This window comes from Genypterus blacodes, unplaced genomic scaffold (genome assembly GCF_046128005.1).
Source record: "Genypterus blacodes isolate CSIRO-AG114 ecotype Tasmania unplaced genomic scaffold, CSIRO-AGI_Gbla_v1 ptg000185l_1, whole genome shotgun sequence".
Taxonomy (NCBI): domain Eukaryota; kingdom Metazoa; phylum Chordata; class Actinopteri; order Ophidiiformes; family Ophidiidae; genus Genypterus; species Genypterus blacodes.
In genome coordinates, this window is record NW_027466986.1 from 2,580,414 (window position 1) to 2,595,090 (window position 14,677).

The 14,677-nt window shown below is 44.6% G+C and overlaps 1 protein-coding gene across 1 annotated transcript; it reads right to left on the bottom strand.

Annotated features, from left to right (window-relative positions):
- Positions 1-311: 311 nt before the first annotated feature.
- On the bottom strand, positions 312-12,768 carry ncoa7b (nuclear receptor coactivator 7b). Its single transcript, XM_076168040.1, has 17 exons — positions 12,632-12,768; positions 11,591-11,784; positions 9,347-9,531; positions 7,283-7,353; positions 7,041-7,148; positions 6,849-6,935; positions 6,250-6,375; positions 5,964-6,148; positions 5,390-5,544; positions 4,648-5,247; positions 4,347-4,518; positions 4,091-4,238; positions 3,389-3,514; positions 3,135-3,287; positions 2,558-2,653; positions 2,372-2,445; positions 312-2,236 (listed from the first exon to the last, which is right to left on the bottom strand). The coding sequence occupies exons 2-17, from the start codon at positions 11,626-11,628 to the stop codon at positions 2,101-2,103; spliced, it is 2,460 nt and encodes an 819-aa protein (XP_076024155.1). The 5' UTR covers positions 11,629-11,784; positions 12,632-12,768; the 3' UTR covers positions 312-2,100.
- Between the last annotated feature and the right edge of the window lie 1,909 nt (positions 12,769-14,677).

Genomic DNA, 14,677 nt, shown 5'->3' on the forward strand with positions numbered 1-14,677 from the left:
TGCGGTCTTGGTTTGTAACACAGATTTTGCAGAGGGAAATGTTTGTCAACGCGCTGACCTACATAAACGTCTTGTTGAGCCGACCTGAAAGTGAACCAAAGTGACTGTTAATCATCTTTGAGTAATATTGATTTCCTTCTTTTCTATCCGAAATGTTTTATCCTGATTTGTTTACAATTTGATTATCCGCTTGTTTCCATCAGTCGCGCAATAACAAGTAATCAGACCGAGACACTAATGGGCCACTGTAATGTAAACAGGGATTACATCATCAGAGCTCAACCCTAAAGAAATCCTCCCATTTCAATAGATTATATACTTAACATTTATTTAAGTGTAAATATACAGTAGTTGCAATAACACAATAAATAGATCCTGGGTGATATCACAGAACAAAAGCAGGTTTGGACTCAATACGAAAAATAATACTTGAGGAGCATTCACAGTTACAACACTGAACAGCGAAGACAACAAAGCCCGTTTTCACACGAAGCGACTCGATTTCTGCCATCAGTGAACAGTGTTGCAGATATGACAATGGTGTCAGACAGTATTGCATGTTCATGCACTTACACGCCTGTGTACGGTCCCTGTAGAATAGAACACAGGATAAAGTGTAAAGGAACATTTCTTTTTCCGTGTTAGTAGAACTTAATTTTTAGTTAGTGGTATATCAGAGTGCAATAATAAGTCAATATCCCTTCTTTCCACCCATTTTACATAAAGCCATAGCAGCCCTGTTTCCCTCTTTGTAGTGGTGATCAAAAGAACATTCAGTAACAATTGTAACATATAAGAAATGCCTTTTCAGGTTAATTAAGTTGGGTCACGTTGCAGAAAAGACTAGCGATGAATCCTGTAGTGCAAAGGGAGGCGTTTAAAGTAACACTATTTGTAACAATCTGGACAACAAATGAGCACGAAACATAAATCGGCGAGAGATCAAATGAGTCGGTGTGGGATATGGATTCAATACTGACACGCGGCTTACTTCAGTCACTTCTTCTGCGTCGGTCTATGAACTGGTCAAATCAAAAAAAAAAAAGACAGAACAGAACTATTTAGCACAACAGTATACAAAACCATTTAAAAACATTCCTCTGTAAAAATAGAATGAAAAAATAAAATGTAAAAAATTAAAATTATAAAATATATAAAATATGAAGAGCTCACAACAAACAGGAAACAACATAGTGTATTTGGTCAACGCTGAACCATCTGCTCGGAGCTTCTTCTGTCTTTCCAGCTGTGGGATTGGGATGGAAGGGAGAGAAGGGGGGATGGAAACGATACGATTAGGAGGGAAATCTAAGTAAACATTCACCTTCAGAGGGAGCGAATCACCTCACGTTGTAAACAATAACTGCACTTCCTGCAATTAAAGTAGGATTGGTGAAATTAGTTTGAGAATATGTCGCCGAAAAACCCTCCCCTAACATTTCCCCCTCGTGCTTCCCGCCGTTAAGTTTTAGGAATCGCTGAGAAAGACTTAGCTCCTCTCCTCGACGGTCGCAGGCTCATCTTCCACATTCATAATTACACAAAGCGTTATTTCTGTACAAATTTACCTACAGCATTTACCGGACATCTTCCTTTTCATACAGGCTTTGAGTCAGCTAGTCACCTGCAGCCTAGGGTTCACGGGGTCAACAGCGGCCTCTTTCCCTTTCAATCTGAAGCTATATGGTGGTACGGCAGGTCTGCATGCTGGGAGAGCAGCAGGCATAGTGGGACGTCTAAGGCAGCCAATGAACTCAGAGCCAAACAACAACAGCCACGTTTTCTCCATTTTTTTTGCTGGATGATAAACCAGACAACATCCGACAACCCCTTCTTTCGACGCCAGCAAACCTACGCGTCTGCCTTCGGACCACCAACACAGCAGTTGGGGGTCCGACAAACAGAAAACAAACATCTCTGACTGATCATCCGGCGAGTTTGACCTCACAATCAAACCAAGTACTGGACAGGCCCGTCACAGCTCTCTCTGGTCCTCGCTCACAGAGTTGAGTGTTGTTAAGGGGTCGCAAGCGGTGCATATAGATTCAGGGCGGATTTGAAGGTGCGGAGGGGGAGAGTGGATCAGGAGCTGGCGGAGGACTACTCAAAGGTCCAGACCTCTAGGCTGTGGATGTTGAAGTCCTGCTGGGCGGAGAGCGGCTGGTTGTTGAAGGTGGCACATTTGGTGGTTGTGCCTCGGTACAGCTCGGCGTCCAGCCACAGGCCCAGCTGACCACTGGAGAGGAGACAGAGAGGAGGAGAAGGAGGAGGAGAGACGGCAAGGGAGGAGAGAAAGTTGTACATTCCTTTACGCCGTCTAGCACAAACAGTGTAGATGAATGAAATAACACTCCAGGCTTCCAACGCTTACCTTCCTCCGCCCATCTGCAGGGAATCAATATTGCCTTTCACAAAGTACGAGTTCTCCCCTGTCCAGCGGTACACCTAAAATAGCAAACCATGTCTCTATTTTAAACATTTTTACTACTCAATAATTACTTGGGATGAGAGTTGGCGCTAGATACTACACAGGAATCTAAACCGATGAAGATCAAACCTTGATTTCGGGACAGAAGCTGTAGAGGAACGTCTCTCCTGTGCCATAGCAATGTTCACTCACTCTGAATGGATGAGTGGAAAAAGCCCCAAATACCTGAGGGAGGAGTCAGACGCACTTTAATAGGAAACGGGTATGACCAGTGACTTCTGTGAAATAATCCAGAATCACAGTGACACACAGATCAGAGTGTAAGAGCCTCCACTCTGCTCAAAGTCTTCATCGTCATTGGTCAATATGTTTGGCCGATTATCTACCAAGGCCTCCTATTACAGGTCTCACTTTAAGGGGCAGGAAAGGCCATTGATTTGCGTCAGTGGAATCAGCTGATTACCGGCTTGTAAACACATTAATGAGCAGGACTGGCTTTCATCAATGTTCACAATTATTTCCCGTTATCAAATCAACAGGTTTGATGGAGCTGCAGTGAATACAAATACGTTTTAAAACTCATCTGCTGGACCTTAACACCAACAATCTACTGACAGTGGTGAAAGCAGATCATCCAGTACAACACCACTGCTGTTTACCCGCCATCCGTTAGTCAACCTGCTGTTTCATTTGCACTGGATCTAACCTGGTTATCCATGTCTTTGACGACCAAGAGGACAGGACTGTCCACCTCAGCCAGGTTCCTGTACAGGGTTTTGAGGCTGGTGCCGTGTCTCACAGTGCTGTAGACCAGTTTCCAGGGGTAACCCTGCACACGGGCCGGCAAGCGACAGGCGAGCTGGACAAGCATAATGACATCATGAGTACAACAGGCCAGGACCTGTGTGCGTGTGGCATCGTCCTCATAAGTGAAAGGTCTGGTTTGATGTGCATATTTACCTTCTCAATGTGTGTGTCCTGCATCAGATCACTGTTGTCACTGAGTACGGGCAGAGCGTCCACTGATAGGTCTCCTTCACAGCTGCCAAAACTCTGCCGACGCTTGGCCTCGTCAATGGTGATGATCTGGAAGCAAGCGCATTACAAAACCAGTTTTATTACCAAAACATATTTTTACAAAACCACATCAAAGTGTGAAAACAAAGGAAGGAAAATCACATCTTTGTTATTATTAATGCAGTAATCTATCAATTGGAATTCGTATATATACATAGATATCTATATACAGGTGCAGCTCAATGAATTAGAATATCTTGGAAAAGTTTATTTATTTCACTAATTCAATTCAAAAAGGTAAACTCTCATATATTATAGATTCATCACACACAAAGTGAAATATTTCGAGCCTTTATTTGTTTTGATTTTGATGATTATGGCTTACAGCTCAGGAAAACCCCAAAAAGTAGAATATTGTGAAAAGGTTCAATATTGTAGCCTCACAGTGTCACACTCTAATCAGCTCATTAACTCAAATCACCTGCTGAGCTCTCATCTTAATTGGGCTGAAGTGTGGAGTCATGTTACATATTATGTTCGTTTTTAATCGATCTTGACCGCCTGAATTACATCATTATGTTCATTCTATGTTGCAAAGAGTTCCCTGCTCGTTTTTTCACTAAAAAAAAAAAAAAAGGAACTGACCTCCCAGCTGCAGCACGCCGGGTCGCTGAAGAAGTTATCGATCATGTCCAGCTCCTCTTTGTCAACCACTATAAAGCCCTGCTCCCGCGCCTCCTTCCCGTACACATCCGGAGACCACTGGACAAAAAAGGAGTACAGATGGTCCACCCTGGAACACACACACACACACACACACACACACACACACATATTGTTAACTGTTTTCCCGTGGCGCTTAACTTTGACTAATTCATGCATGTACTGGACATCGTATCACCTTTCCTGTGGCACAGCGAACCAGTATTCCGGCTGTTTTCCCCGGCTGCCACAGGAGTGGGAGGGGGTGGAGGTCATCCCAGAGGCGAAGGACATCCTCATTGGTTTTCCCACTTTGAAGCAAAGGAACATGGGAGGGTTTTTACTCTTCTCCTCTGATGAGAAAAGCATGTCTAGGCAGAAAGGGAAACAAGAACAAAGACGTGAGATTTGGAGAAGAGCAGCTGGCGTATTTTGTTTTTGCACTGATTTCTCATAACTGACAAATAAGACAGCTATTTGAGTTGAGTTTGAGTTCCTACCCTCTATTGGAGCCTGCATCCTCTCCAGCAGCCACGTCTTCACCTCCTCTTCATAGCTTTTCTTCCTCCTCTCCTCCTCGCTGAGTCCATCCTCGTCTGTAGGTCCATTCTGCCGATCTACCACTGGACAGTCTTCCTTAGGACTACATTTCCCATGAACCTCGGCACCCTCTTTCAGACTCGGAACTATGCTTTGGTCCGTTTGTGCACTGGCTACACTGCTTTCCAGCTCTTCAGTCACTTCAGGTTTTAGAATTTTGGTTTTATTGACGACTAGGCTTGTAGGTTTATCGTGCAAGTCCCCGTGTTTCTCTGTTTCGGAGGAGGACTGGATTGACTCGCCATCCTCAATGGAGCTGTTCCTAGCTAGTCCCTCATCTTCGTCATCGTCCGGCTTCCCTTTTGTTTGAAAAAGCACCGTCTTGTCCTGCACGTCTCCCGGACTGGGGGTGCTGCAGCAGAGGAGCTCCTGCTGATCCTCGGCGCTGGTGCTGTGCGTCTTGGAGGAGGATCCTCCTGCCTCTTCGGCGATACCAATGACCGTCTGCTCCAGCTCTGTGAAGCCTTCATCTGACGGTGACTTCTCCGTCTGTTCGCCCTCTGTGCTCGATGCCATTTGAAAGGGAAAATATGTTGGAGTTGAAAATACAGATTTTACACTCAAAAGTCGGATTTGAAGTCCATTTGCTAGTTTTCATTCATCATCTAGAAGTGGATCGTGGTTGAAGTTTGAACATCTTACCAGTTTCAGAGAGAGTAGATTCAATGTCATCCAGAATGATGGGTCTCTTACGGTCCACTGCTTCATAGCGGCTGAAGCGGTTGAGGTCTTGCTCTGATGGTAGCTGCTCCCACTCGCCAGGCCTGTATACAGGACACAGATCCTGGGGTAGATCGCTGTGCGGTCACGCAAATCGCACCATCGGTGACCATGAGGTATAATGGAAAAGCAGTAAGAAAAAAAAAAAAGAAAAATCCCAACAGAAATTATGAATGGTCAGAATGAAACACAACTGAAGAGACCAAAGGAATAAATGTGATGTGAAGACTACAAATTAATCTGCAAACACACAAATGATGAAGAACAATGGATAAAGGAAAAGCAAAAGGAAAAGAAACGCAGCCTCGGGAAAACCAGAAAGTTTGGAAGATGATGAAGTGTGAAAGGGGAAATGTTGCAGGAATTCAAAGTGCTTGGTACAATAGGTTAATATTTGTTCCCAAGAGAAAGTGAGAGGAGGAACAAAACAAGAGGAAGAGAAAGTAGCAAAGAAGGAAGGAGAAGCAGCAAGGCCAGATCGGTGTGGCGCTCTTACGATGGGAGAGCATCCTTCAGCTTCATGCGTGACACGTCATCATAAAGTGCAACCGAGACGACCTCCTCCATGGGGCAGATCAGGCCGTACTCCTCACAGCCGTGCTCGATGACCAGGGGGTCCGATTTGTGGGGGTCAAACATGATGTTGTTGGGCGTCACGATCAGCACCCCTCCCACCACGCCCTGAAAAAAAAAGACCGGGCACAGACGCAGCAGAGCCTGAGAGGTGCGACGCCGCATTAGCATCCATAACAACCTGCAGCCGGACGTGTCGCCACTCTCACCATGCCGTCCGTGAAGTACTTGCAGCTCATTTTGATGAACTTGACCGTTGTCGGGCTCTCGTCCTCCGAGTTTGGGGAAAGCTGGCGGCGGACGGGTTTTGCCGAAGTGCTGTTTGGAAGGCCACCCTGCGGGGCGAGCGAGTCGATCATTACACCATCTATCTGCAGTACATTCACCTTTAAAGAGCATTTGCTGTCGGCCATTTGGATTCGCCGTTCATCAGCGTTTGAACTGCACCGAATGTGAGATGGCAGACGCCCCCCTGAGCAGGAACTCTCACACTACTTACTACACTAATACAGAGTGTGGGAGCTACTTTATTGCTCTCCTGGCTAATAAACTAAATTACCTTGCACTGCATGTTGTAAAAGACAAACTACTCCGCACATTCAGTACGCCTTGTTTGTCACGACTTCTTCTCGTCATGATCACAATCTGAATCAGTGCCTTGAGGCTCAATCATAAAAAGATAAATTCCTGCTTTATTGCGGAAAGTGACAGAATCCACATTTCCACTAAAGAATTAAACATTTGTCACCTCATAAGCATAATTTTAATCCCTTTAAACAGATATACACACAGCATCATTTGGACTTACGTGTGATTCTTTCTCCAACAGTCCATTTGTGAAGGCGGGGTCGGAATTCTCTGTTTCCAGCTGGTTCACATCAGGCACAAACAGCTTCTGTGAACGTCATGGGAAGTGTGTGTGAATGTGTCAGCTTTTTAGTGTACTGATGATGAGGAGGAGACTGAAGCTGTGCTGGTGTGTGAGTCTGGACACACTCACCTGACCAGGGTACACACTGCGGGAGAACAGCTTGTTGAGCTGCACCAGCTTGTTTGGGGTGATGTTGAACTTTAGTGCAACGCTGTTGAGGGAGTCATTGGGTCCCACCTGCAACACCAGACGGACTCCTCTGTCAAATGTGTCTCTAAATCACATTTCTTAATGCAAACGATGTGATTTTCTGATCCTAAACTGTTTTGCGGAGGAGATCATCCAACTGCATCTGTGCCCGTGTTACTCACAGTGAACTCCACCGTGCCGGGCGGCCTCCTCTTCTCCTTCTTTGGTGGATTGTTACTTTTACAGCCATCATCTAAGAGACAAGCAGAAAATCATCTTATGTAACATCTTCGGGAAACGTGATTTTATGGAGACATACTGTACAGGTGCAGCTCAATAAATTAGAATATGGAATCTTCCCCATGATTGTGTCGCCTACTGAACCAGACTGAGAGACAATGACAAGACTCAGGAAACCTCACAGGTGATTTGAGTTAATGAGCTGATTAGAGTGAGACACTGTGAGGCTACAATATTGAACTTTTTCACAATATTACAATTTTCTGAGATACTGAACTTGGGGTTTTCATGAGCTGTAAGCCAGAATCATCAAAATTAAAACAAATAAAGGCTGGAAATATGTCACTTTGTGTGTGATGAATCTATAATATATGAGAGTTTCACGTTTTGAGTTGAATTACTGAAATAAATGAACTTTTCCACGATATTCTAACTCATTGAGCTTCACCTGTATATACAGATCATTCTTATTACGCCGCTTACTGATATTTAGCTACTCAACACAATTCATCATTCATTCATCATATTTAATTAATTCTGTGTGTTTTATTTTAATCTTTTGCACAGTTCTTGCTCTTATATGTTGATCGCACCGACGACCAGAACAAATTCCTTGTAAGTAAAAACTTACTTGGCAATAAAGCTTTTCTGATTCTGATCAGAACTAAAGCCACAATATAATATAATAATATAATAACTTCCCTGCGTGCCAGTGGACCTTAACTCCTATCATTATCTACTATATCATTATCTACTATATCTATACTTTATTAATGCACTGCCCCCGTAAAGGCAGAAGTAGTGATCGGACACACACACACACTGACCCTTGTCGTGGTTAAGGCCCATAGTCAGCACTTTCTCCTTGCCAAGAACACAGAAGTTATTAGGACACCACTCCCTTACAGCCTCGTTACACTGCTTCATTGGCAGAGAGGCCATGACTAAGCATCGGACTGGCAGACTCCAGCAGTGCAGCAGTGCTCTCCCTGTACCCAGACACCAAACACACCACTACAACATATCCAGTGAATCCGTGCTGGGCTGTGACTCATAATTCTAACACAAGGGGATTCATTAATAGATAACCATGGGCGCTACAGTGTGTTTGTCTGCTCAGTGTGTAATAAAATTATAAAGGGACGGGACGGCAGCAGTAAATGTCTATATGAGAGCAGCATTATTGCACTGCGACACATATTTGATTTGATGAGCAACTGGCGTGCTCTTATTACAGAGAGATATACTGCAGCGTTTACACAGCTGCTCTGCCAGCTGAAATGCTCAAACTCTGTCAATAAGAGGCCGGTGATACGAGTCTATTTATGCTCTAAACAAATCTGGTAACATCTGCTCACGAGGAATAATAAGGAAAGCCAATATTGCGGCACGCACCAAAGACAGTGAGCAGGAAACATCACGAGTATTGATTCTCCAACTAACACACTGGGGAAAACCCTGTCAGGTACAGATGCTAAACATGCCTAATGTTGTCGGGTTCATACAAATGTGGAGCTGCAAGTCTTAACCAGGATTGTGTCTTATTTGCAACGAGATGTTTCAAACACTCGTGGTTGGAAATGTAACGCTTGCTCATGTAGTTTGTTAATATATAGCAGGTCCCTGAAATGTCATTATCAGCAATCTGTGCAACAGGACAGTGTCAAGTTATGCAACATCCTGTCTAAACTGCAGAGGGGCAAAAAATGGGGGGGGAAGGACTTTCAAACTGAATTCTCAATTTTACATCACATGAGAACAAAACTGAACAAATGAGAAATGGGAGCACAACTAGAAATGCCTAAATCAATTTTTGTTTGACAAGCAGCATGAAGAAGAGAAGGAAAACAAGCCAGAGACTGCAGCTATTCAGCTTCAGTGTATGATGAATAAGATTAATGCAAACTTTAACACACATACACACACACACACTAATTCCCTCTTTAATTTGAGTGAAATAAGAAGGAATTTGTAGACAGTAAATAAGCCTGGGGTGCAGTTCTTACCCAAGCCTGCAGGTGGCTTTTCTGCGATTCTCTGTAGGTCGCCGCCCTTTGAGGTCTTGGGGTCACTGGCATTTGGGATGTCGGGACAGGAGATGACAGATGACTTCAGTGGTGAATTGGCCGGGTTTGGATCATTCACATTCTTCTCCGACTGGCTTTGCTTCAGCTGTCGCCTCCTCTTCAGCCTAATGGATCCAACCGGAGCGGAGATGTTTGTTTACAATCAAGACAGAACACCAGAACCATAAACCTGTGGAGGCCCATTTGTTGGAGAACCATATTCATTTAGTTCCCTTTTTTTTTTGCTTATTCAGCTGTACGTGTTGCTCTTTTAGTGTTCTCGTGCTTAATGATTGACGGGGAACTGAATGATGTAACAACTGCGCCTCCAGACTCTGCCGGGGCTTCGTCAAAGCGGCAGTTGCATCCAGTTGAGCTAATATGGCAGCACGCAGTGGAACCGCAGGTTTGTGTTACACTTGCGACGCAACCTCTAGCTCGAGTGACGATATGCGTAAAGAAAAGATAAGGCCTGCAATTGATTTAGTAGGGCCAGCTTTGTGTGATAACGCTGACATTAGCTCGGACCATTTAAGAGTGAAGGAATAATCTAGAGAGAGAGGGAGAGGGGGAGAGAAAAGGAGAGGTAAAGAGAGAGGGAGAGAGAGGGAGAGAGAGGGAGAGAGGGAGAAGCATCTTAACAGTCCAAGTGCCTTAATGGAATGGCAAGAGTGGGTCGATAACGCTGCAGACAGACGCGGCTCAGGCCTCTCCCATAGCCTCAGGTCCCGTTTGCACTTTAACGGCTGCACTGCACATCTGGTAGGGACCTCAGGAATCTGCAGCAGCATTCTAAAGAGTGAGGGTTTATCCCCGTCGCTCCTTTCACTTTGAATCGCATGCGGAAAGAGCGGAGTCGAGTGAAAAAGGAAAACAAGGACGCCTGTGTGGCTTGCGCTCCAAAGTGACCTTTGCACTCTTTGTCGGGAGCAGAGGGACCGTGTGGTGCTAAGCAGCAGCAGAGTTACATATTGTTGCAGTAGCAGTTGGGACAGAGATAAGGCTTGTTTTCCTTCCCGTCATGTTTAATCTCTCCTGTCCACATAGGAACATTGTAGCTGCTGCATATGCCCGATTGTTTTTCATCCTTTTAACTTTTGAGAACATCCTATTCGTGTTACAGAATCTGGGATAACCACCAAAACAGAATATGCTAATTGGTTTACTCCATTTGTCTTTAACTCGGCTTAAACCAGGAACAGCAGAAATGTTTGAAAATGTATCTCCAGCTCTGCCAGTGGACAGTAAAGGGACATTTGTCCGCAGAGCTGTTGACACCTTGGGGTTGCACTGGAAGTCACGTGAGGGTCGTCTCACCAGCTGTGTGAGTGTGAACCAGGTTACCATCAGGTCTTCTATGTAAACAACGTATCCAAGATGTGATGTAAAGAAAGGATCAGACTATAAACTGGACTTACATACTTTGTGTACATGCAGGCCAGATGAAACATGATCAAGCTAAAGTAATTGAACAACACTTTCACTATTCTTTCCGTTTTCATGAACACCAGCAAAGGAATCATTAATTATTCAACCGTGTGATTCCGCAGCAGGTCTCTCAGGTGAAGGGGGCGGGGGGGGTCTACTTTGTTCTTAACCTACCGAAGTCTTCATCTCCACTCTCTAGCTGACAAAGCTCTTTCCACACAATTCCCACTATCATGTTTCACTATGCAGCCAAGATCTAATTTGAAATCCAACACCATCCCAGCTGACCGGTGTGTGCAAGAGCTCCAATGTGCAGCTTCATCTAAAGCCTGCGTGTCATGTGGGTGCAGCCCAGCAAGCGGGAGATAACAATCATAATAACCCTTTGTTCATGGAAAAATCATCTGTTTATTGCAGAGAGATTCATAAGGTTAAACTTTAAGGGCAATTGGAAATGTGGCGGCTCAACTGTTTGGACATTCTGCATGGACCGGACAATTTAGGGGAAATCTAAGACGTGATTATGATCCCTGAAAGCCTGCAGACGTCAGGCAAGTGTATAAAATGGGATATAATCATGGATGGGTGGATGATTGATACCAATTCCAGTTCTGCTGTGGATCCGTCCCATCTATGATTAACTAACCTGCACCGACAGAGAGAACGTACACTTTGGCAAATACCACAATCAAAAATAAACAATAGACAAGGTTCAACATACAAACACATGGTACACAGACACACACACACACTTACCTGGCAAAATACCCCGGCTTCCTGTCTCTCTTTTCCATCAGCCCAGGATGCTAAATCTGCATGCAGTCCAGCACACACAACTCAGCTCTCTCTCTCTCCCTCTCACACACACACCCTTTCAGTGTGTCTCAGACAGCAGACACTACTTAATGAAGATCACCTCTCGCTCTGCGCTCACACACTTCTTCCTTATCCTGTAGAAAGAGAGAAACAACCAGATTAGCGCACTTAGCAGCTCCTTCTGTAGATCTGCAATAACGCAATATGTAGTTGATGATGAGGTCACTGATCCATCAGCGTCAAGGCAATGAAGTCATCCATCAACTAAGCTAAAGAGGACGACATCGTGCTGCAGAAGGAAAGACGAACCTGCTGATATTTAAGGTTAAGCTCAATAAAAGATACAACCCAAGTGCACGTCGAACATTAGCGACCATTAGTGTGGCGATCTGATGTAAACACCCACATCAGTTTAGCTGTAGCTCAGCATAGCAACGGGAAACGGGGTTTATCCGTTCCACAGACCCCCCACAAACTCCACAATAATTATAATTAGTATTCAAATACAGATTAAGGTTTAATAGTAGACAGCCTTGCACTGATTAGAGTCCAATATGCATTAGCGTTACCGCACCTAAATGTTTCAATGGGTATCTCTCTTTTCCAGCCTCTTCCTGGTGTGCAGCGGTTCAAAACCCCACATACGCGACCTGTTATGCTACAACAATCGCGGTTCCGTCCACTCGGCGATAAACGCGTCAAGTCCCGTCAACGAGCTCCAGTCTGCCAGGTGACAGACAGCTGGTGCTCAAGGCTAGCCGCGCTAGCTCCCCAATTTGTTTACTAGACAATAGCAACCTGGCGGTGGTGATGCTAGAAGAATATTCTCGACACTCCCGCCGCTAGCGTTTTCTCGTGAAGAGCATTAAGGTTTCGTGCAACGTGGCTAAATGTAAAGTAATCGCTGTGCGTACGGCGTTACGCTTTAACGTCGAATTGTCAGGTTGAAATAGGTAAGTTTAGCTCATAGCCCACACATACCTTGCGTGCATCCTTAACCAGCTACTGTCGTCAAAATGAGGCTTCGTCTCACTACGCCCCCTGCTGCCAAGTGCGAGTAGCTACCACAACGTAGCACATAAACCTTTACGTTGCTACTTCCTCCCTGCGTCACGTTTTTGTCATTTCCCTCTTGTGTGGTTGTAAAAATTTGAACTGTTGAAAGGTGACGTATTTCGTAGTGAGAGATCAGGGTTACAATATTAAGCTCGTATGGCATAAATGTCTTGAATTTCAAAGTTAAAATAGCACCCCCTGGTGGTACAGTGGCGAGGATTCGGCGCTTTCACCCTCGATTCCCGGTCTGAGCAACGAGCAGAGAGCACAGACCGCCGCGAGACGTTGCTGTGGTTGAACTCCAGTCATTTATATGCTGTACCGCTAGATGGCGGTGTCTTACAGTAAATTGTACAAGAAGTAAGGGCCCCAAAACTATTCAGTCGTTTGTTTATCCTATATAGAGGATATTGTGTCATTGCTCATACACGCACCATTTGCAAACGTTTACTAACATGCACCAGGAACACTGTAATTCTAATAATACATTTAGTTTAAACTGGATACCACTTAGAATGGATGAGACCATGAAAGATATAACGTAATCAATCAGCATGAGCAGCGTCTCTGAAATGATTATTATATCGTAACATTGTAAATTGGGAGGGTGCATTTATTTCTTCCTATTCATGGCAAAACCTGCTTAAAGTGAAACTGGATTGTGTGTGTGTGTAAGAGAGAGAGAGAGAGAGTGAGAGAGAGATATGTGTGTTTGTGGAACTTGGGTCCTCTAAGTTGGGGAAAGACAACGACTCAGACGGCCTGCCTGCCTGCTGATTGGTCAGTGCCCGAGTTAACCAGTTCCTGGCTGGCTGTGTATCTTGGCAGTTATTTTGACAGGCGCTATCATTGTGAGAGAGCAGATAAGTTGTCTTAGGGATCGCCATGGCGCCGGTGTGTCCCTCCTCCGGCCTGCTTTGACTCTCATCAACCACCCCCTCCCCTCCCCGCCCTGGCCAGAGCAAAGGATTGTGGGGGACTGCTGGTTTGAGACTGGGGTTTATGTTGGCAGGGATCACGTAGCTCTGGACCCTTCAAGATCATCAAAACCTCCACGTTACAGACCTGTAGGGCAAATGTGACCACTTTTCTAAATGTCTGTCCTTTTCTCTGAAGGCTTTGCTGGAGTACTTTGAAATATAACAGTGTTAGTTTGACAATTTTAACACTCTTTGCTGAAAAATGTTTTCAAAACTCCTAACACCACAATAAAAGTCAATCAGAATTTCTGCATCATGTACACTGCCGGGTCACAAACAAACAGAACAGCAGCATATCGTTTTTCAAGACATGTATTGTTCTGGCAAGACAATGGAAATGATTGTTTACAGCTGGCTTGTATCTTGTTTTTTGTAAGTCAAAAGTATTGTTGTAGTCTCAAAGGTCTGACCCAGGAGAGGCCTTGGAAAGGTTAAAATCATTTTGCTGAGACGTCACACACTCCCAGCTTAGACTACAGCCACTGATAACTCCAAGTACATTGTAGCAGAGAGAAGCCGCAAAACCTAAACACAGAAAAAGGATATGTCACACAAATGATAATTGATAGGATATTTGGGGGTTATTCATTATAACGAGGCAAACTGCAACTTGTTAAAAATGTTTAGTGTATTTTTTTTAAATCCTCCTTTCCTGGTCTTTTTTTATCTTGTTGTTTATGAGAAGAATACTGTCAGAATGTTGTGCAATACACCAATTAGGGCAGGAGATCTCTGAGGCGGACGGATGCGTTATTAATGGAGGTAATGACAGCAGCTTCTTACTCATCGGGGGTTGCAGGTTCCACTTACGCGGCTCAAAGATTCGACAGATTTACAAGCTTCTGAGCTCGAGAGGTTGATGCCGGGAGGGAGAGAAGCCCGAGATGAAGTTTATGGCCTGTGTTGAAAGCGTTCTAGGAATCAGTGTGTATTGTACTGTTGGATTTGGATGGTGGTCTATGACGCAACATATAACCTGGAATGGTGTGAG

Excerpts from the sequence above, each read along its gene's own strand:
- ncoa7b (XM_076168040.1), bottom strand. The coding sequence starts at position 11,628 with ATGGAAAAGAGAGACAGGAAGCCGGGGTATTTTGCCAG. Across the intron at positions 2,654-3,134 it reads TCAAAGACATGGATAACCAG|GTATTTGGGGCTTTTTCCAC; the intron begins GTTAGATCCAGT and ends CTCCTCCCTCAG. Across the intron at positions 2,446-2,557 it reads GCTTCTGTCCCGAAATCAAG|GTGTACCGCTGGACAGGGGA; the intron begins GTTTGATCTTCA and ends TTGCTATTTTAG.